Source organism: Ursus americanus, chromosome 15, assembly GCF_024610735.1.
Source record: "Ursus americanus isolate L20-20 chromosome 15, mUrsAme1.1.p, whole genome shotgun sequence".
In the NCBI taxonomy this organism is placed as follows: domain Eukaryota; kingdom Metazoa; phylum Chordata; class Mammalia; order Carnivora; family Ursidae; genus Ursus; species Ursus americanus.
This window is the reverse complement of record NC_142141.1, coordinates 56,217,508-56,241,260: the sequence shown is the minus strand read 5'-3', so window position 1 is coordinate 56,241,260 and position 23,753 is coordinate 56,217,508. Positions and strand designations below refer to the sequence as shown.

Genomic DNA, 23,753 nt, shown 5'->3' with positions numbered 1-23,753 from the left:
CAAAGAGGAAAGCTTCTACACACACAGTGTCTGAGAAAGATACCCCAAGGTTGAGGCTCCACTGCCACGGAAAGCAAATGCATTTAGTTTTCTTCTCTCTCTCTCTTTTAAGTCTCTTTTCTTTCATTGCTGTGAGCAAGCTTGGAACTCATATAAAATTAAACATCTGCTCCATCCAGACTATAAAATCACTTAAAAAGATAGATGCCAAAATCTTCAACAAAATATTAGCAAGCTGAATCCAACAACACATTAAAGAAATCACTCATCACAATCAAGTAGGATTTATTCCAGGGATGCAAGGGTGGTTCAATAATCACAAATCAATCACTGTGATACATCACATCAACAAGAGAAAGGACAAAAACTGTGTATCATCTCAATAGTGTATAGCAACGCAACAGATTTCTCAATAGATGCAGAGAAAGCATTTGACAAAGGACAACATTCATTCATGATAAAAACTCACCACAAAGGAGGTTTATAGAGAACATACCTCAACAGAGTAAAGGCCATGCCTGGCAGAGAGGCGGACGAGGCTGAGTAGGGGATGTACGTGTGTGCCAAACCCAGGGCCATATATGAAAACCCCACAGCTAACATCATACTGAAGGGTGAAAAACTGAGAGTTTTTCCTCTAAGATCAGGAATAAGACAAGGATGTCCATTCTCACCACTTTTATTCAACATAGTACTAGAAGTCCTAGCTAGAGCAATCGAATAAGAAAAAGAGGAGAAAGGCATCCAGATTGGTAAAGAAGAAGTAAAACTTTCACTATTTGTAGATGACATGATACCACATACAGAAAACCCTAAAGACTACACCAAAAAAACTACTAGAACTGATAGATGAATTCAGTGAAGTCACAGAATACAAAATGAATATACAGAAATCTGTTGCGTTTCTATACACTAATAATGAAGTAACAGAAAGAGAAATTAAGAAAACAACTCCACGTATAATGGCACCAAAAAGAATAAATACCTAGGGAATAAACTTAACCAAAGAGGTAAAAGATCTGCACTCCAAAAACTATAAAACACTGATGAAAGCAACTAAAGATGATGCAAACAAGTGGAAAGATATTCCAGGCTCATGGGTTGGAAGAACCAATGTTGTTAAAATGTCTATACTACCCCAAGCAATCTACAGATTTAATGCAATCCCTGTGAAAGGACCAACAACATTTTTCACAGAACTAGAACAAATAATCCTAAAATTTGTATGAAACCACAAAAGATCCCGAAAACCAAGGCAATCTTGAGAAAGAAGAAGAAAGCTGAAGGTATCCCAATAGTAGATTTCAAGATACACTACAAAGGTGTAGTAATCAAAACAGTATGATATTGGAACAAAAATAGATACAGACCAATGGGACAGAATAGAGAGCCCAGAAATAAACCCATGCTTACATAGTCAATTGAACTATGACAAAGGAAGCAAGAATATATAGTGGGGAAAAGACGGTCTCTTCAACAAATGGTGCTGGGAGAACTGGACAGCTACATGTAAAAGAATGAAATTGGACCCCTTTCTTAAACCATTCACAAAAATAAAATCAAAATGGATCAGACACCTAAATGTGAGACCTAAAACCATAAAACTCCGAGAAGAAAACATAGGCAGTAATTTCTCTGACATCAGCTATAGGAACATTTTTCTAGATAAGTCTCCTCAGGCAAGGGAAATAAAAGCAAAAATAAACTACTGGGAGTACACCAAATAAAAAGCTTTTACACAGAAGAGGAAGCCATCAACAAAACAACAAGGAAACCTACTGAATGGGAGAAGATATCTGCAAATGATATACCTGATGAGGGGTTACTATCCAAAATATATAAAAAACTTATACAACTCAACACCCAAAAAACAAATAATCTGATTAAAAAATGGGTCAAGGCCCTGAAGATATTTTTCTGAAGAAGACATACAAATGGCTAACTGACAAATAAAAAGATGCTCAACATTAATCATCAGGGAGATGCGAATCAGAACCACGATGCGATATGACCTCACACCACGTCAGATGGCTAGGATCAAAAAGACAAGAAATAACAAGTGTTGGCAAGGATGCGGAGAAAGGGGAACCCTCTCACACTGTTGGTGGGAATGCAAATTGGTGCAGCCACTGTGGGAAACAGTATGGAGGGTCCTTAAAAAATGAAAAATAGAATTGCTATACAATTCAGTAATTCCACTACTGGCTATTTACCCTAAGAATACAAAAACCCTAATTCAAAAAGATATATGCATCCCCATGTTTACTGCATCATTATTTACAAGATAGGAAAGCAACCCAAGTGTCCATCCATGGATGGATGGATAAAGAAGATATGATACACACACACACACACACACACACACACACACACAGGAATATTACTCAGCCATAAAAGAGAACAAAATGTTGCCATTTGCGACAACATGGATGGATGTAGAGGATTAACACTAAATAAAACAGGTCAGACAGAGAAAGCCAAATACAATATGATTTCACTCTAATGTGCAATTTAAGAAATAAAACAAAGAAAAAAAGAGATAAAATACAGGCTCTTAAATACAGAGAACAAACTGGTGGTTGACAGAGGGGAGGATGGTGGAGGATGGGTGAAACAGGTGATGGGGACCAAGAGCACACTTATTCTGATGAGCACCGAGTAAAGCGTAGAAATGATGAATCACGTTTTATACACTTGAAACTAACATAACGTGGTATGTTAACTTATACTTCAATAAAAATAATAAAACTGAAAAAAATTAAGCATCTGCTCCATCCAGCCTATAAAATCACTTAAAAAGCAAACAAAACTAAAACAAAACAAAAGCCACTACAGTTAATATCGAAAACTTCTTTTAATTAATAAAAGTGTTTTCTGATCGCTTTACAATCAGTATTTCCCAGCCTTAGATTTCTGAGCATATTACTGTCCTCTCACTAACAATCAAGGGAAAGAATTTTGAGGGAAGAATAAAATATGGAAGACAATGTGTTTTAATCTAAAAAAAAAAAATCTCAACATAAAATGTGAGGAACGGAAGTAGCCTCTTTACTACTGATACTGAATGAATATCAAATGTGTTTAACTATTAAATATAGCTGGAAACCAGATTTGAGTCCATGTTCATTTTTTTAATTAAGTAACTGCAAAGATAGCCTTCAGAAAGGATATTTGTGAACGGAGCAGGTATGCCACTTGAAAATGGAATTGAGTTTATGAATTAAAATCCATTTTCTCACACACACACAAAGACCCAACAAGCATGAAAGCCAAATGGAGTGTCGGGCAGGTGGCTCTTCGAGCTGACATGTATCATTACTTTAAGTACCAAATGTGTTGGTTATGGAGCTGCTGTATGTGGAAGGCTTAATACTTTTCTGCTTGAGCGTCTATGTTTTTAAAATTGGTTGAGAAAATTTCCAAACTTATAAGTTGGACAACTGTCATTTGTACAATAAGTTCATTCTTGCTCACTACGGTGAATTAATAGCATGTGACCCTCGGGGGGTACCTCCAGTCATATTTGTGTGAAGCAAATCAAGTTGTGTAGAGAATTATAAAGCACCATCCCCATGACTGCCTCCCCTAAAAAGGCACTTGGCTTCTTCAAGGCTATTAGATTAAAAGGCAAATATGGATGGAGAGAGAAGCCCAGAACTGTCTGAAGCCGGCAGCGTTCAAGGAAGGTTAGCAACAGCAGATATGCAGAAGGCGCCTACTTTGTGCTGGAGCATGTGTGCAAGACTGCACATGCACAGGAGTGACACAACTGAATTCATTCTTATGAAATGAGGAGCGATTCTATGAATAACATGTTTTATTCTCCTGCTATCATTATCTGAAAGCCAAACTCATGTCCATCCTTAAAACCCACTATAAACATTAATTTCTTCATTAGGCCTTTCTTGATCTCCTTGATTGAGAATTCTCCTTCCCCTTTTAAGCTTTCCCAGCCCTTTCTCAGTGCTTACTTCGCAGAACAGTGATCCACGTGTACCCTCTCTCATAATGACAACCCCTTGGGGACAGAGCTCATGTCGACATCACTTTTCTGTTTTATAACATCCAGTCCACCCTCTAAATGGTGTTGCTAGGACACATACTGGTGAACATAGGAAAGAAAGGAGATGGACAGGAAGGCTATCTCCTAAGGACAACGTCCTTATTTCTCTGGTGTCGGTCTCTATGGGACAGGTCCCTGAGTTAGGAAATCATTCCACAGAGATTCTTCTGAGCACTCCCTTGGGAGGGCACCGCCATGATGGCACACAGCTTTCTGGGAAGGCAAATACGCCACCGGTCACAATGGGCAGACCACTGGGAGAGTGAGTCGCTAAGGGAACAGGTTAGCACAAGAACAAAACTGCAGCTTCTCCCCTGGCAGGCTGAGTTTCATCCTCTAAAGGACAACTAGGAAGGAAGTTTGTGCTGAACATTTCACTGGGAATAACAAATAAAAACATCTGTTGAAAAAGAAGCCAGGTGTTGGGCAAGGGATGCGCACATTCTTTAATTCTCCCCTTTCCTCCAGGATCCAGTGGGGATTTCCATGTTGTGTTCATTAACACTAGTTAATGTAATTTTTGTGATAATTGTAGAGCAAATAGAGCAAACTCTCAAATATAATTAGGGAAAAGTGTTTCTAATTACCTTGTAACTCGTGAGTCGCAAAGTAGAGCCACAAATCAGTTATGCATTGTCAGACCTAACAAGTAAAACGCGCTGTACATTTCCATCCGGGCACATAAACAAAACAGAACAAAACGCCCCTGGCAATACTTGCCTTTGAACCTTTACAATGTTCGGGCGTGCTCTGAAACTTAATTGTAGGGAAGCACAGGTACGTTTTACATCATCGGCACCCGTGATCGCAGAGGTGAGCGATGAAGGCAACCTCAGGCAGTCCGGGAACATCCAACATTGACCTTGGCGGCGTGCCAAATAGCGTGCGGGGATGGGTGTGCAGAGGTTCCAGTGAAACCCCAGCGGCTTTTGCAGGGAATTAGAGAGGAGGAGAGATGCAAGCCCCGCCCCAGTCAACAGCGCCATCAGGAACAGCTGCTCAGCGCTGGAGGTAAGGCGGGGGGCTGTCACAGGCCACTGCTGCTATCTTTGTTAGAAGTCACTTCACTTTCTCTCTCTCACATGAGCAAGCAAGCACACTGAAATAAGAGGTAACCTCGAATTCATTCTAATTTGCAAAAATGACAAATGAGCCAGATATTTTTTTGGATAATTTGGCTACCGTGAGCAACAAATGATTCTGGCATCTCTCAAAACGTGTCTGCACTTCCTCACCCCTCACCACTCTGCTGCTCACTGGTTAACCGCTGGCCTGGAGAGGGGAGAAAGTGATGTTCCTCCAACAGGCATGATCACGACCACTGCCAGAGCGGCTCGTCAAAAATATGGATTCCTGGGCTATTATCTTAGAGATTTGGGGCCCGGAAACCTTTATTTGATTGGGGAAATGGGGAAATCATTGGTACAAAGCACACAGGCTTTGGGAACAGAGGACTAGGGAAGGTACTGCATTTCCACTGTGACACTGAGCAATTTAAATCCGGCCTCAGGGGTCCTCTGGGAAGATCCAGGGCATCCGGCAGCATGATGACTGGTAAAAGGTAGGTGTTCAGGGATGTTTGTCTACCCCTTCTTGAAATACAGGAATGCAGAGAATACCCTGATTTTCAGGTTAGGCACACTGGGGAGCAATGAGAGAGTAAAAAGAGGACATAATGTAACATATCAGCTCCACAAACATCCACTGGTATCCTACTCTGCGGCATATGTAATAAAGGGTTATAACACTGACTTATACAGTCAACAAGTCTATATCGTACCATAACATAAAGGAGAACTCTTTAAAAATACTTCATATCAAAATGTCTTGCTCACTGGAATGCAGGAGTCACCATCTTGGTCATTAATAAAAGACCTACAACCTAGAAGAGGACAATCTATGATTGGAGGGAGGCTGGGTTTATGAAGACTGTGGACAGAGCAGGGCTTTCATCCTGGGACACTTAACGTCCAGACTTCATTTTGGGAGAGAGAAAGAAACTTCCATCTAAGTTGACGCACACAATTATTTGGGGCTTTTCACTTCTTTAAGCCTGAGCTTCATTTTCTTTTCTTTTTTAAAGATTTTGTTTTTTTATTTGAGAGAGAGAGAGACAGAGACAGAGAGGGGGAGCAGAGGGAGAAGGATAAGCAGACTCTGCACTGAGCACAGAGCTCGACACAGGGCTCTATACCACAGCCCTGAGATCATGACCTGAGCTGAAATCAAGAGTTGGACACTTAACCGATTGAGCCACCCAGGCGACCCTGAGCTTCATTCTAGTAATAAATTACCATCACTTTCTCATCTCCATAGCCTGCTCCATTTTTCATCATAGCACTTGCCACTCCCTGAAATTATAGGTTTATTGTCTGTGTTGTCCACCATTAACACAAGCCCTACCATTCCACAATGGTTCTGTCAATGGATATTAAAAATCACTCAAAGTTTTGATACAGTCCACTTCTTTCCACGTAAATGAACTGAAATCCAGGACCCTCCCAACCATGCCCTTTCTTTCTTCCTTCCTCCATCTGGCTTCCAGGCACCAGCATCATGGCCATTAGGAATGAGTGCCATACCCAGGGATGGTCCATGGCTAGAAGATACCTGGGTGTTCACCGAGCACCTGTAACCCAAGCACCTAACCTCACTGCCACACAGTAGATGCTCAACAATCATTTGTTTAACGAATGAATGAATGAGACTTATAGCCTACAGAGTGGTTTTAAACTCTAGAATTAAGAATGGGGTGAGCAGGAAGTCAGTGGTGTGAATTTTCTAATTTGGTTAGACTTGGCCTGGCTGGGGAGGAAATTAGGTGCTCTGTGTAGGGTTCTAAGTCTTGTCATCTACTTTTGGATACAACTGGGCTACCTGCTATAGAGAAAAAACCCTAAAATGGTTAAAATGACCATTTAGAGGAGATAAGAGCAGACATCTCTGTAAAGAATGTGTGATACGTAGCTGGTTAGGAAATGAGTTGGGGTCAAGAGGCACACCAACCACAGACACCCATCTCTTCTCCTCTTCAGTGGGGTGTTGGGGAATGATTCTTCCTCAGGCCTGCTGTTTCCTTCCTGTGGGTAGAGCACAATTCGTGGAGCACAAGCCCTCACTCGTTCTTCCGGTGCTAGGAGGAGAGACTTATCCAAATAATCAGCAGGCATGCATAGCTTTGGTTCAGTTCTATCTTCCTCCTCTCGGGAATGAGTGGCCAGAGGAAACTCTGGTTCCCGTGGTCTCCATGAGAATGTGTCCTGCGGGGCTGGTAGAGGAAAAGGAAGCCTTCCCTGACCCAAGTGCTGTCTGTGGAATGGTGGACACGTCCACCTAATCCTGGGCTTCGGTATTAGCCAACCCGCTTGGCAAACAGGCCTAGAGCCTGGCCTCCAACATGACTTCTAAGAATAATGAGTTGATAATGTGGCTTCCCTCTTCATTTTTGTTCAGACCTTGTGTGGAAGAGAGGGTTCAGGTGAGGGTTCTAGAAACTATGGCCTGAGGACAAGCCATTTGCTTCTATACATAAAGTTCTATTGAAACTTAGCTATGACCAATTTTTTAAATGTACTGTTGATAGCTCTTTTCACCCAATACAGGGAGAATTAAGTAGTTGTAACAGAGACCCTATGGTTTGCAAGCTAAAATAGTTATCATCTGGCCTTTTACAGGAAAAGTTTGCCAACTCCTATTCTAGAATCTAGAGAAATGTTGGAAAGGCATGTTGCTGCCAGAGCAATGCTTTCAGGTTTGGAAGCCAAGGAAAAGTAAAGGCAGGCAGGATTCAATGCCAGCAAACACTGCTCTCCTGAAGACAAAAAGAGCAGAGTCCAAATGCAGAAGCAGGGTCGGCAGGTGGCAGCTCAACTGAGCCTTCCTGAAACTTGTAGCAGAGCAGCGGAGGGAAATGAACCACAGAAGCACCTCCAGTCAGAGCAGCAGAAAGAGCCGACGGAAGATCTGGATCCTGGGGCCTGGAACATGGACAAGCAGGGAGACCTGAGTGGCACACAGCAGAGGTGCTCATGGATGCCCAAGTTGCTGTTGAGGGGGACTCTGCAGGCTTTGTGGAGGGAAAGAAATCACCTCAGTAAGAGCCGGTGCGGGGGTTTGTACTGTGTCACCCTAGCTGAGCTGGGACTACGCCTTCCTGAATTCCCTTCCCTTCTGGTTTCCGGGGTAAGGATGTCCACAGGAGAAATCTGCAGGCAACGTGGCAGGTGCTAGGGAAGCAGTAGGCGCTGGACTCTGACAGCTGCAGGCCCAGGGCACCAGGCCCTGCCGCAGGCTGTGGGCACTGTCACGGGTCTGTCGGCTGCCTCACGTTCTGGGGTGGGGCAATGGTGGCCGCAGAGCTGCCACTCCCACCACTTCTTATCCAGCTTCCATGTGTCCTGGGCCAGGCGTGTGTGGAACACTGTGGCCAAGGGAGCCAGCTTTTGTGTTTCTCTCACGTGGCCAATATGTAGCCAAGGAAAGGCAGAAGAGGGTTCCCATCTATCCTCATGGGTGCCTGCTGGTCCTTGCTCTCCCCTGCTTCATATCCAGCTTGTCTTCCTGATCTCTGCCTCCTGACCTATGTCAACTTCCCACTCAGCACCAGACATAGGCGAAGGCTTCCTCGGACTTCTTTACTAGCTCCTACCATGGTAGTAGGTCTCAGCTTGATAATAAGTCCCCCTGACCCTATCACCTATACTGCTCATGCTTTTCTGGTCAAAGCCCAGCTGAGACGCCTAGTAATGGAGTTGCTTCCACTGCCAGGATTTAAATGTTGCAAATGGTGGCAATGTTTCCAATTCCATGGGTGGATTCATTTTCCCTTCCACTGGTAAATGCATAATATCAAATTAATCTTTTGCTGGGATTTTGTCCCCTGATTCATTTTAAGTTCACCAATGGTGGACTCTGAAAGCCAGGCACCACTGGACTGGCCTCTCCTAACTGATTAAATCCAAAAAGATCTCCAATTACTCATCTTCCCTCAAATACAGTGGTTGGCAGAATAATGGTCTTCTAAAAATGTGCATGTCCTAATCCCCAGAACCGGTGAATATGTGACCCTTTACTGAAGATGTGATTAATTTAAATGGGTAGATTATCTTAGAGATTCTCTTGGATTATCCAGGTGAGCCCAACTAATCACATAGGTCCTTAAAAGCAGGCAACCACTCCTGGCGGCAGTCAGAGGGAAATGTGCCTATGGAAGATTTTTTGGAGATGCAATGCTGCTGCCTTTGAAGACAGTAGAAGTGGGGCTCCAGTCAAGGAATGTGGGCAGCTCTAGTTGCCGGAAAAGGCAAGGACCGATCCTAGAGTCTCCGGAAAGGAGCACAGCCCTGCTGACATCCTGATTTTAGCCCAGTGGGACTTATGTTGGATGTCTAACCTACGGAATTGGAAGGTAATAAACTTGCACTGTTCTACATGGCTAGATTTTTGGAAATATGTTGTAGCAGAAATACGTAACCACTACAGACTTCACTGAGTGGCTGCCATGGCCTTGGTTGGGGCTGGCCTTGGGGTACACACCTGTGTCTGGGATAACTGCTCTTAGGGCTTAGGATGGCTTCTTCTCTACAGGTGATGGCCATGGGCCAGAGTTCACACTCCTGGACAATGAGATGGGTAGCAGTTGACACTGAAGGTATGGTTGAGGCCCCGAAAGTATGTCAACAATTCCAGCATGAGGTAGCCCTGGGCTACCTAAAGAGGGACAGAGGGACAGAGAACCTTCTGGAAGTGGCCATGCAGAATAGAAAAGCTGGGGAGGATGATTTTTGTACTGTAGTTAACGTAAGAATTGTGGACTTTGAACTTCAACACCCGAGGGCAAGAGATTGATTTTCAGGCTTTAGCTCCTTTGAACATTAAAGTCTTTGGACTTCTTCATATGAAACTTTGATTTTTAATTTCTCCTTGGCAATTCAATATTTGGTGGGGTTCATATTAACATCTGAGGTATCTCTATGTTGCTGACATTTCATTATAGGAATGTCTCCATTCAGTTTTATTTTTGTGATGCTGTTTAATCTTATGGCAGAACCTCTGATATGCTATGTTAGTCAACATGGCTGGACATTATTTGGGATATGAAATAAACCTGGGACTTAATTTTACATTTTGGGAACATGGTGACCCTGAATTAGGTAAATGGTGTGCTATCTGGACCCATTTCAGCACCTCTTAATATATGAAATGCCTAACAGAAGTCCCAGGTGATCACCAAAAAGCTCAGGAAGAAAGAGGAGAGGCTACCTTGACAAAATGCTTAGCTTCTGCTTTGGAGAGATGAGCCCTGTTTCTAGGTGATCACAGCAAAAGGGATAAGAGAAAACAGACTGGAGGATGCCAGTAGGGAAAATGCTTCCCCTCTGTTCCAGTGCCTCTTTCCATGAAGGGTGTTTATAGTTAATGCTACATCCTAGACTTCTTTTGAAATAGTAAACTCACTTGGCTCATAGACCTAAAGGAATGCCTCCAACTTGGCTTCTATCAGTAATAGAGGCAATACCTAATAATATTTACACTTTGCGGTATCTGTGAAACTGTTCAGAACTCATGCAGGCAAGAGATTATTAATGGGAACATAATGGAACAAAGAAGAAAATGGAAGGAGTATCCAGCAGATGAGACATTTTATTTTATTTCTGTAATATGCAAAACAGATGGAGGTGAGTTGGCTGGTGAAGCTGTAGGGAAAGCCAGGACAGCCCAGGATAAACACAGAGGGGACTCCATTCCGATAATCCAAGTGGCTGACTGTCCTAGTGGAACCTAGGGAAGATTCACGCTCAGAGAAGGCAGGCACAGGGGATGTAGAAATGAGAAGGGAGGCTACCAAAGGGTGATTGGTTGAAAGGAAGCAGCTGCCCACCCTCTCATTCTCCACTCCTGCCTGTGCGCAGAGAACACCCTGCCCTCTCACTGTCCACTCCTACCCAGGTGGAAAGAACACCTGACAGCCAGAAAATTACTGGCCCCTCCCTATAGGCCAGACATATAAACAACTCAGAAGACTATTCTCCAAAGAGATTGACCACAGTAGGGGAGAACAGAAAAGCTAATGTGGATATGTAAGCCTTACAGGAAAGTCCGCCTCCTCAACAAGATACTTGAAGGGCTCCCCATCACAACAGCTCATGCCTACCTGCTCACCTGAAGCCAAGCTCACAATTAACAAGCTTCACTGATGTGCATAGAGCTCAACTCTCTACTCTTTCTGTCTTAAAAATGAGCAGAGATTTCATCCTTTTTTATTGCTAAGTAATATTACATTGTGTGTGTGTGTATACATGTATACACGTGTGTGTGTATATATATATCACATCTTATATAACACCATATAGATACCATATATACACACCACATCTTTATCCATTCATCAGTCGATGAGCACTTGGGCTGTTTCTATAATTTGAAAGTTCACTGTGTATATACCGTCATTCAAGTGTATTGTTCCTTAAAATACACGGTTTTATAAACTTATGTGTAGAAGCATATGGGAATAGCCATGTGCTCAACTGCTTGAAACTACACTATATATAAACCTTCATTAAAGTAACATTTTCTTTCATCCAAAAAAAAAAAAAAAAAAAGAACAGAGAACTGAGGATCTCTCCACATTTAAAGTAAGCCTGCAAAATTAATGAGAAAGACTCCCATAAAAACAAATAAAAAGAAATGACACCAGAGAAAGGTGAGATGATTTATGATAAAAGAAAACAAAGTTTGGTTCTAAGTAATATCTTTACAGAAAAGCAAGAATAGTTTACATCATAAAATAAGATTTGGGGTTATTAAAACAACAAAAGAGAGTTCTCAGAATTAAAATAATGATACTATTAATATAAATAATAATAATGTTTCCCTAGATCCCTGCAAAAAACAAAACAAAACAAAACAACCCTCATCGATAGATTGAGAGAAATTTTGGATACTGGAGAAACCTCTCATGATAAAAAAACAAAGGGCTCCAAATTATATATGAAAATAGAAGAGAAAGTTAAAGTCCAAGAGGTTCAAAATCTGACTACCAACAATTCTAAAAAGAGGATAGAGAAAATGAATGAACTAAAAAGAAACGAGAGTTTTCTGGCACTTAAGGTCATGACTCTTTAACATGGAAATGTTCAATTCCAATGAATTTTTAAAAAGCGCAAACCTAGATATCTCATCACAGACTTTTACGTGTCAGGGATAAAATTAAGTTATAGAAAATATTTCCAAGAAAAATAATTTCTATCTAACCATATCTAATAAATATCAATCATGTATGATAATTTAAAACTGACATTTTCAGAATTTCATCTCCTAAGGACCTTAGTTAATTAATTAATATTTGAAACTTATAAGAGAATAAACCAAAAGAGAGGGGGGCCTGGGATCTAGGAGACAGACGTCCCAACCATGGAGAGCAATGCAGCAGTTCTAGAGAGCAATCATCAAATTCTGCCCCCAAATAGAGGATTCTGCTCATGAGATTTCTGGAAAACCAGGGAACTGATGATCAAAACCACAGGCAAGGTTGAGTCGGTGGGTGTTGTAGATGATGAAGGATCTGTTAGGTCTGAGCCTAGAAATGTACTCTTTTGATGAGGATCATCACTTTGGACCCACTGGGAAAGAAATGTGAGGACTGGGTACCACATGGGTCTGCTCTTCCCTCGTAATGCGAAGGCTCCTCTCTGGCTTTCAACTTCTGAGCTGAGCTATAGAAAACCTTGCAAAACGGACTCCGGTTGCAGAATAGATTGCAAATATATTCAAGCTTGACAATGTAAAAGTCAAGTACGATGACAGAGGTTGTGAAGAAGGTGAAGACACAGAGCACTAATATTCTTATCTTATAAAACAGGTGATGAGATAATGTTTTTATTAGATGGAAAAGACAGAAGCTTAACTTTGAATTTTCCGATGCATTTGCTGAGCAGCCAAAGGCAATGACCCCATCACTTTGGAAAGGAGAAGGCAGAGTGGTGAAAATGTGAAAAATCCTTCTCCATCATAGTAGAAAGTCAATATGAAAAGACTGTGGTAACTGATTACATAGAGTGAAATAAGCATATTATTTAAAGACATGGAATAACCACGAGAAAACTAAAAAAAAAAAAAAAAAAAAAAAAACAAAGAAAAGCTGAGGCTGAAAGCCTCTGAGGGACTGGGAGTGTCTAATACCAGAAGACAGATGAGGCAGGGGACTGTTATTTTCATCGTAAGCGTCTTTATACAATTTCATCTTTTGACCATATATAGCCATTACTTTGATTGAAAATATTAAAATGCATCTAACTATCATCTTTGCCACTTCCAATCCTTCACAAGTAAATGCTTTAAAAAGATGCATTAAGAAATCAGGCCAACTGATTAAGCAACACTATTAAGCCCTTATGGTTCTACATTTATTTGCATTGCTTTATTTCCTTGATCAACAAATCTGTTTGCTCACATCTGGGAAAAGATGAAGGACCCCCTAACACCCTAGACCCGGGTCTGTATTAGTTTCCTAGGGCTGCCATAAGAAAGTACTACCAATTAAGTGACCAAAACAACAGAAACTTACTATCACAGTTCTGGAGGCTGAAAGTCAAAGATCAAGATGTCACCGGGGTTGGTTCCTGCCAAGGCTGTGAAGAGAATCTGCTCCCAGCGTCTTTCCTGGCTTCTGGTGTTTTTGAGCAAACTGTGGCATTCTTTGCTTCGAAGAAGCATTACCTCATCTCTGCCTTCATGTTCACATGGCCTTCTCTCTGTGTGTATCTGTGTCTAAATTTCTTCTTTTCATAAGGACACCAGCTATATCAGATTAACAGCGCACCCGACTCTAGTATCCTAACTTCACTAATTACATCTGAGTCACGTTTTGAAGGGCTATGGGTTAGGGCTTCAACATATGAATTTGGGGGGCACACAATTCAACTTATAACAGACTGGGCATTAAATCAACTGACCTAATGCTGGTAAGTAAAACTGTTAAACTGAGGCCTGTCTCTTTAACTGAAAGGTTAAGACTATTTGGGAATCTGTAGCACAAGATGCAAGAATATACTCTGCTCTTGGAGAATCAGAACTCTTAAGGACACTTGCATTCAACAGAAATAAAAGTTATTTATTAAGTTTTATAGTTTAATAAATAGTGGTTTATTATGATATGTAAAGCATTCTGAAATCTTTAGTTGGGCATTTCAAAATTCAGGCTGATTATTTCCATATTTAGAGAGAGAAAAATTATATTAGTCAAGCCCAAAGGACATGCAGCATTTGTAACCTAAGTTTATTTGCTTAGGATATTTCAAGTAATGGCTAGCATATAATAGCTTCAACTGGATTTAAATAAAATTCTGATCATCATCTCATAGTAATTATTGCATAGGAAGAAAATTATTTATTGCAAGGCCTAACAGGCAGAAGCAAAATACATTCTGCTGTGAATAGATACTGCCATGCAAACAGGCAGATTTTTTTTAAGCATGCATGCTTATGTGTTGAATGTAAATGCATGTAAATAGCTCTGTTTTAACATTTTATTATTGTTCAAACAGTTTGCCAAGGAATACTCAGTAAATAATTTAAAGCTCTGCAAGAACATTTCTTTCTTTTAGTCTTTTATTGTTTATAATTTGGTGCTCTACATCCTTCTGGTTATACAGCCTAGGTCTGATCTAAAATCTCGTTTAGAGACATGCTTTATTATTTTTTAAAAATAACTAACATTGTTCTTTTCGATACCTGCTTACAAGACATCTTAGTTTGTAAATATCTAAAAGACGAATTCAAAGGGTATTTCACCCTCCCTCCCCCTACACATACAGATTTTTAACACACCTTGTTGTTCATGCATTTGCTAATGTTCAGGGAGGAAGTTGCAGGAGAGAAAGCTCCCGTGTACTGATGGGGCTCTGTCACGCACCAAGCCCTTAGTCCTTGCTGGACTCTCTATTAGGTCCGCTGCAGAATTACAATGCAAGTAAAGGGTATAGTCGTTTCACTGAAATCACTGTTTTATTAATTCATGCATACCTATCTAACCTAATTCTGAAAAGGCTCTGAGGAGGGTCCTCGTGACAATGTGACAACAGCAGTGAAGAAAGGCTTTGTACTCTTACGGCTCCATCCTCCAGAGCCACCATGAGCCTCAGTGCTCATCTAATTAAGTTTCACATTTAGCAGCCAGCAAGGCATGGGTGGGACAATTCCAAACAGAGTCACCAAACATCCCAGTGGACGCTGGTGGAAGCATCGTGTGGGTCCGCTGAACGTCAACCCTGAGCATGCAGACGTCCAAGGATCAGTGCACACCTGACACCCGCAGAAATTCCAAAGCACTTGAACAATGAATGATGAAGGATGAATGGAGAGCGCGAGCGTAGCGTAGCAAAGCGTTTACCAGACTTGGGGGGAGACAAGAGTCTCAGAGGAGGAGTGGAAAGAGAATGGCAGATAAGACAAATGGGGGATTTTGATGTCCTCGAGGTTAAATCAGTTAGCTGTACTAAAATACTGGATTCCCAAAGCTGCCCAGGAGCCGACAGAATGCAAGCTTTCACAGCTCGCTCTGGCAGACGAGGGCTGGGCTGGTGCTGAAGAGGAACACAACACTTTAAGGCTCTTTGAGGTGAATTCATTGGCCTCATTTTACTTTTGCTCAGGCAGGGCAGTCAGCGCTGGCTTGATCTGTATCATTCATGCTATGTCTACAAAGAAGTTAGCAGAACCTTGATGGTTTCCAGACACCCTCAGATTTCTGCCAGCAAGGGAGTTCAGAAGGCTTTATTACTGCAGACTGGCCTGCAGCAGCAATTCCTTCCACGCTGTTATGTTCTAGTACGTGCTTGCTTCTGATTTCCCTTTCTAGAGTAGTAGCTTGGCTAAGGGGCTTACCGTGTTTCAATAGTATCCACCATGGCAACCCCAGAAACCATGAGCTTCAACCCATCGAAATGTTTTAACAACATGTATTTCTTTGAAAAACTTAAAATTCATGCCTGGAGTGCAGCCACGCACAATAAGACCGTGACTCTAGAATGGCCGAAAACATCTACTGAAGTAGCAAGCACTATCCTTCTGGAACCAGTCAGCGCCAATGGCTTGGATGGCGCCATGACAGAAGTCAGCATTTCTTCCAGGAGGGAACGTGGAATGATTGTTGGCCACCAGCACATGCTGATGCAGAAACACTGGGTCATGACATGACAATGGGTACAAAGGAGCAGGAGAAGGGGCATGTGTACTGTCTGCATGTCAATAATACATCCTTCCCACAGCCAAAGGAAACTTCTCCACATTCTGAAGAGATTACCTGCCTTTGATGTTTCCAAATGAGGCTCTCATAGAAGTATTTGATGCCCCCCGGGTGCATTAAATGGGAGACACCCAGCATCTGTCAGAAGCCGGGCTGCCTAGTAGCTTTGAATATCAGAAGAAGCATGGGCATGCGCAGCGGACAAGGTCAGGGGACAGAGCTACTGTTGCCATTTCCTTCTGGTTTAAGCCATCAATCACCTTAGCCTTTTGCATGTGGCCGAGTTTCCTTGGCAATGAGATAAGCCACCCCAGAGGGTTTTGCATTGGGCCAAATGGAAATTTTAGCAAAATCCAGTTCTTTTAAAATCATGAAATGCATGCATATCATGCATAGTGGAAGGTGTCCTTTAGTTTTGTGGGCCTCATGCGTCCACTGGCAAGGCCTTAATGCACAGAAGCACCATGATGTTTGCTTTCCATCACATACACGGAGTCCTTTCCCTCAACCTGAAAGTAGGGATGGGGTCTCCTAACTGTAATGGTAGGGTATACTTCCAATTATTTACCTTACCCCCCGAACTATCCTACATGTCATAATATGTGTGTAACAATAGTTTTACCTTACCCGATCCGTATTAGTTTAATGTGAAACATCACTTTAATAACACTGTAACCTTAACAACTGATTTTTTTTTTCTACAAAGACAATTCTCCACTTAGAGAAATGCAAAAAAGAAAGCAAAAGAAAAGCGACTGGGGTCTAGTACTAATTTAGCTAAGAGTGGGAAAGAGATGTGACGATAACCTTAAAGGGTGTAAATTTAAGAAAATAGGCTGAAGCTGGGAGTCCTGACCTCAGCCTGAACAAATATTTATGACTCTCAGCTTGAGCAATGTATTTTCTTAAAAACACAAGTTTACGCGTGTCTCACGAGTGTAGCTTCAAGGAGGTTACGCAATCAAGACAGAAGATCAGCGGTATCACAGAGAATTATGAGATCCTTTTTTGAGAATCAACCTTGCAATCCATTTGCCAAATGCTTGAAGGGGAATTCTGATGAACGAAAAACCAAATATCACCTAAAACAATGTGGATAATCAAGAAGCGTACTCCGAACGCCCATACTGAGGTCCCTTAGGTTGTTGGCGTTCCAGCAAGGAAAAGTGCACATTTAGAAGGTGAGGGATAAGAGTGCAAGCTAATGTTTACCCATTATTCCAATGGTCACAGATGCCAGGAAAGGTACTGGCTAAATGCTTCAATGTTCTCCTTCATCAAACCCTCATGGCGCTAGCAGGTGCTATGCTAGTGATCTCCACTTTACAAAACTCAAAAGTTCTGTGTTCACAGAAAGGCTGGCTCTCATGTTCATGTCTGAGAAATTCCCTACATGTAAATATGTAAACATATAACATATACATATGATATATGTAAATATACAATATATGCATATAAAGTATATGTAATTATATAATATATGCATATAATGTATATGTAAATATACAATATATAAATACATAAATATATGTTAAGAGAAATTTCCTAATATGTAATCCTATAACCTAGGGACTTTTAGTAGGCATAAATATTTTTTTCAAGAAATTAACTGTTAAGCATGAGATCTCTGTTCTTAATCACATTATAAACCAGAATATATACCTCATTAATAACAACTCACATATCTTGTCCATTATCAATTCTTACTTAATGCCATTTTAATGATCACCTGTGGGTCTTGTAAGATGCTGAGCTACTTGTAAATCAAGTGACAAAACTGAAATAGGGTCATCGAATCTTAGAAGGGTTATGTTTACTGGATTCTAATGATCTCATTTGGTCAATCCACAGGTGCTAAAGTAGATATCCTTTTATTCGCTCCTTCAGCTCATGTGTCTTGGGACTGCCCATAGTGTTAGCCTCCCAGAGGCCCCGTGCCCACCCTCCTCGGTTAGCATTTTTGCTACCATGCTGGATCATGGAGACTCTATCTTGAGAGGCAGGTGTGCTGTTCGTAAGGATTCTAACCTGTGACCAGCTCCCGGATCTCCAGGTCGGTGGTCTTGCGGAGCAACCTCACCAGTGCCGGGATGCCACCACAGTTTTTCAGGGCGATTTTGTTGTCATCGTTGGCCTTCCCATATACCAAGTTTCTCAAGGCTCCGCAGGCACTACGGTGGACTTCCGTCATCCGATGGTCCAGCAGGTCCACCAGGAGCTGGATGCCTCCTTGTCTCCTTATCTGCAAGGGCACAGGGAACGACTTTTGCCTTAGAAAGTAAGCTTTCACTATTTAGACCAAAACAGGTTTTTCTTTGGACTAGTTGCTACAGTTAATGTCACTGAACTGGCTTTAAGCACACAGAGGAAAAAAGAAAACAAGTGTTCTCTTTAGATCTGATTGTGTTTACTTGCTCTCATAGCCTACTGATAACATTGCAAACATACCTCCTTTCAAGTTATAGATTTTGGAAAGGTGATTTTTCACTACATACAAGAGGTCTTCGACATTTCTCTCTAGAAAAATATGGCCCATATTCATGGCATGAAGCAGATGGAGAAGCAAGAGAAGCTTCTCACTCCTGAGACTTATTAAACTTAACCACCGTCTTAAAGGGCTGCGGGATTGATGGACAAAATGTTAAAATTATGCTTAATCAGAACACTCTCCCAACATCTTAAAGAAACCAGAAGCTGATGAGAGACCCAAAGAACTGACGCAAGGATTTTCATCTAAGAAGCCCAGGAAGATAAGAAAGTCACGAGAGCTAGTCAGAACACTAAGACCAATACATGTTACGCTTAACTCAGGTATTTGACTAATACCAACAAAATCACATTACATTTTGATGTTTCTTTTACCCAAAAGAATTTTGATTTCTTAAACTAATAAAAAAAACCACCTTGCAATATGTCTCTAGATGGGTCTTCTCCTTGCTGTCTTTTAATGTTTAAACTAATTTTTATTTATTTATTTAATAATAATATTTTTTTATTATGTTATGTTGTCACCTTATAGTACATCCCTAGTTTTTGATGTAAAGTTCCATGATTCATTAGTTGCGTATAAACTAAATTTTAAATTAAAACAGAAAACCAATGGGCTAGTTACCATATAGACCATTTCATGGAGTTTCATCAGCAAAGCCGTATTTGAATATTTCTGCATTTATTTATTTATTTTTAAAAATATTTTATTTATTTATTCGACAGAGATAGAGACAGCCAGCGAGAGAGGGAACACAAGCAGGGGGAGCGGGAGAGGAAGAAGCAGGCTCATAGCGGAGGAGCCTGATGTGGGGCTCGATCCCATAACGCCGGGATCACGCCCTGAGCCGAAGGCAGACGCTTAACCGCTGTGCCACCCAGGCACCCCTGAACATTTCTGCATTTATATGGAAAAAATTACATGATTCATTCAGTAATACTGTCTTCTTTTTTTAACTTCCATTGTCCCTCAGGGACTGATGAATTATGGTTTGCTGCGAACGGTTATAATTTGGCATTTCCCTACTTAGTTTTCTTACCACAGAAAACTCATTCGTCCCACAGATGTGCTGGACACGTGGCTACACCCCTACCCTTTCAAAGGTGCAAAAATGCGACTTTCTCTGTGAAGCTACTCCAACCGCACTATTTAAAACTGCACCCTGAACCAGCCCCTCCCCAATTCGGCATTCTTGAAACAACAGAATTCATCACATCCCTTGCCATGCCCTGACTTCTTTATTATGTGTATTGTCACTGACTGTCTGCTAGGACGTCTGTTCTTGGCGGGCAAGCCTGCTTTTGTTCGCTCCTAGATCTCTGTTCCTACGCCAAGCGCAACGCCAGTCCCACAGCAGATGTTGAACAAAAATCTGTTGGGTGGATGAGGAGGGAGACTATTATCCGTGACAGTCGTGTTTCTCAGATTTGTTAGAACTTGGCTTTTCAAAACCGGGTAATCGCTCTCTTTTCAGGAACCCCCCGTTCTGGAAACGGTTAGGAATGCCTCCAGGGGGCTACCCCACCACTTCCTACGTGGCTTCTGGATAAAATGAGGGCCTGCATCATCCCCATGAGGTGGGCCCTCCGATAATTCAGAATCTGTCTATACGAATGACTTTCATCATGAAAACAGAGAAAGCTGAAATTCTCACAGAATTCCTGGGTGCAGAGTCCCTCATTTGAGGAACGTGAGTGTGGTGGCTCACGTATCTCACATCCTGTGGGAGGGACCAGGGATGGAAGAGGGGAGGACAGACACCAGGACAGGAGGACAGGGCTGTGGAGGAGGGCATTAGCTTCCCTGAGGTGTCTGCGCAGCCTGCGGGGGTGGGTACACGCAGGGAAAGTGGCTATGGGGGTTACTGAGTCCATTAAAACAAGTGAGAAAGAGGCAGAAAACAACTTTTCCCCAACACAGAGTTTTACCAGTGTTTCACCCACTCAAGAGAGATGCAGTTTGTAATCACTATTCACGAGTCCCACACATGAATCTGGGTTATAACCACACCCACATCAAGATAATACTTCAGAAAGGATGTCCATGTGTACAGAAGTTTAAACTGTGAATGCTGTTTTCTCTGTGTGTACTTGCATGTGTGTGCTTTAGTCAAAAATATTTGGGTTTAATGATCTTAATAATGATGAAACCATTTAAAAAGAGGCAATGAAGCCATTTTTACAGTTAACCAATTGGTTATATATTAAAAGCAGATGGTGCAGTAAATCTATCTATCCATCCATCCATCCATCCATCCATCTTATCTATATATTTAGCTATATTGTATCTTACAATTAGTATTTCTAATTTATAACTTATTTTCTCATTCATACAACTTAATGCATTAAGCTATTAAAATATTATTTCAAAACATTAAAAGAAAAAGGAATTCAAAACAAATGCGTTATCAATTCCTAATGGTACAATGTGAACACAGTGTTTGCAGTGGGACCCGAATTAATGCCATATATCTGAATTTATAATGCAATCTAAAGTTTTATTTTAATCTATTTAGAGAAACATAACTAAGATAAGCTTTTTCTTTTGCTCTGATTTTGGGGGGCATCCCTGGATCATATATAAAAAAAACTTTTGTTTTCTTGGCTTGAATTTTATCTAAGAATTTGGGAATCCCAAAGCCAAACCTTAGTGAGAATTGAGCTCACAGACATGAAATGTGATGGTCAGGCCATTGGTTCGGCTTCCTCCTGCTGCCTCCGCCATCATAAAAGGACCAGGACAGAAGGCGAGAGGTGGAGAGCCTCAGTTCTCTTGCAGGGTGTCTATCGATGGCAGGACTTCTGGGCGCTATGGATTGCCGTGGACGGGTCTGGGTGCTGTCCTCTGCACTTCCCCCCTGCTTTGCTTTTCTCCTGGATCCTGCCTCCCATTAACTTCTCCCTGCACCCAGTTCTTCTTGTTCCTTCTTATATCCAACCATAAACTCTTATAAGACTCCAAACAAACCTATGTTAAACATTAATAAAGTATAACTTCTCTTTGAAAAATGATCAGGGGAAACTCTTTTTTTTGAAATAACTCCTTTACCATCTCTCCTACTAACTGGCCAGCAATCTCTTTTCCATTTATGCTCCCCACTGGGCACTCCACACCCAGCAGGTGGGGCCCATGTTCCAGCCCACATGCTATTATTCCAGGCCAGTTTGCCTTCTCCCCTTTCTCCCTTCATCATCTTCATGCAGAGTTCTTCAGAAGGCTATGTTTAATATTTATTAAAACAGTGCTAATCAAATGTCATATAATATCAGATCTAATATATGTAAAATAGAATAAAATAAAATGCACGAGAAAAACATCTGCCGTATGGTAGTAAGTTAGTAAATATTTATCAGACGAATGGAAGAATAGTGTGGTTGGCTGTCATGTTAGTTTCCTTCCCCCTGTTATTTTTACCACTTTAAAGCAGACATTGTTTTTAGAGCAGTTTTACATTCACAACAGAACTATGCAAAAAGTACAGAAAGTTCCCATGTTCCACCTGCCCCCACACGTACACAGCCTCCCCCCTTAGCACATGTACTGAGTGGTACATTCGTTACAAATGATGAACCTCCATTGACGTATCATAATCACCCCAAGTCCACAGTCTACAGTACAGTCCACTCTCTGTGTTGTGCATTCTCTGGGTCTTGAAATACGTATAATGATATGTATCCATCATCATATAGAATAACTGCACTGCCCTGAAGACCTGAAGAGTGCCCACCTACTCATCCCTTCCTGCCCCTAACCTTGGAAACCACCGATCTTTTTCTTTTCTCCATAGTTTGCCTTTTCCAGAATATCACAGAGTTAGAATCACATAGTATGTAGCCTTTACATATTGGCTTCTTTCACCTAGTTCTACGTATTTAAGATTTCCTCATGTCTTTTCATGGCATGATAGCTCATTTCTTTTTAGAGCTGAATAATATTCCATTATGTGGATGTAGTATACTTTATATATCCATAAAGACAGCATGGTTGCTTCCAAGTTTGGGCAATTATGAATAACGCTGCTATACATAATCATTTGCATGTTAGTGTATAGACAAAAGTTTTCAAATTCTTTGGGTCAATACCAAGGAGCACAACTGCTGGATTGTATAGTAAGAGTATGTTTAGTTTTACACGAAATTGCCAAACAGTCTTCCACAGTGGTTGTGCCATTTTGCATTCCTACCTCCAATGAATGAGAGTTCTTGTTGCTCCACATCCTCACCAGCATTTAGTGTTGTTAGTTTTTTTGATTTTGGCCATTCTAATAGTTTATAGTGGTGTTTCATTGTGTTGCCTTCTCTTTTAAAAGTGACCTGTGATTCAGATTTACTTACATTAATACCAATGACTGAATAAAAACCATCATTTGTTGAACTACATACAGGGAAAACAATAGCCTGAATCAGATCTGGAATGAACAATTTCCTATCTGCTACTTTCCTGAACTTGATAGACTCAAGGAATGACTGGAAAGGCCTTTTCATTCATAACTTGAGTAGACAACCATAAATTCATTAACTAAATGATTCTTTGATAGATGGTCCACTTCAGTCAGTTGTTTCTATGTCAAGAGCTCACATTTATGCTTTGCTGTAAACTTCAGGTATCTAGATTGAGAGATAGTCTCCAAGAAGTAAGGAAGATGGAGGCTGATGAACCCCTCAGCAGGAGAAGTAAAAAGATCAACCAATGAAACAAAGCAAAACGATGCCCTTCTGCCTGTCCTTTCAGGTCGTTTAGAGAGACGGCATTCTTCAACTCGACACAGACAGTCTCTGGGGATGAAGGTTGGGATGCGTGCGTTGCAGAATCAGTGAAGCTCACCCAGTTTGTATCAGGGGAGAGTGAAAATTGCCTCCACGCCTTTGTCACACAGTAACCCGCTGTTTTCACAATTTAAACTCTGGAACTAGAACTGTCTAAAGTCATCCAAGAGTAAGATGCAATGGTTTTCTTCC

The 23,753-nt window shown here is 41.3% G+C and overlaps 1 protein-coding gene across 2 annotated transcripts in view; it reads right to left on the bottom strand.

The window, feature by feature from the left end:
• The window catches only part of CTNND2 (catenin delta 2), an 886,309-nt gene that overhangs the window by 192,536 nt on the left and 670,020 nt on the right, over positions 1–23,753 (bottom strand). For both annotated transcript variants that reach the window (XM_087867974.1, XM_087867973.1), the window contains one exon: positions 18,336–18,549. In XM_087867974.1, coding sequence (XP_087724100.1) covers positions 18,336–18,549 — 214 coding nt within the window. The remainder of the gene's footprint in view (positions 1–18,335; positions 18,550–23,753) is intronic.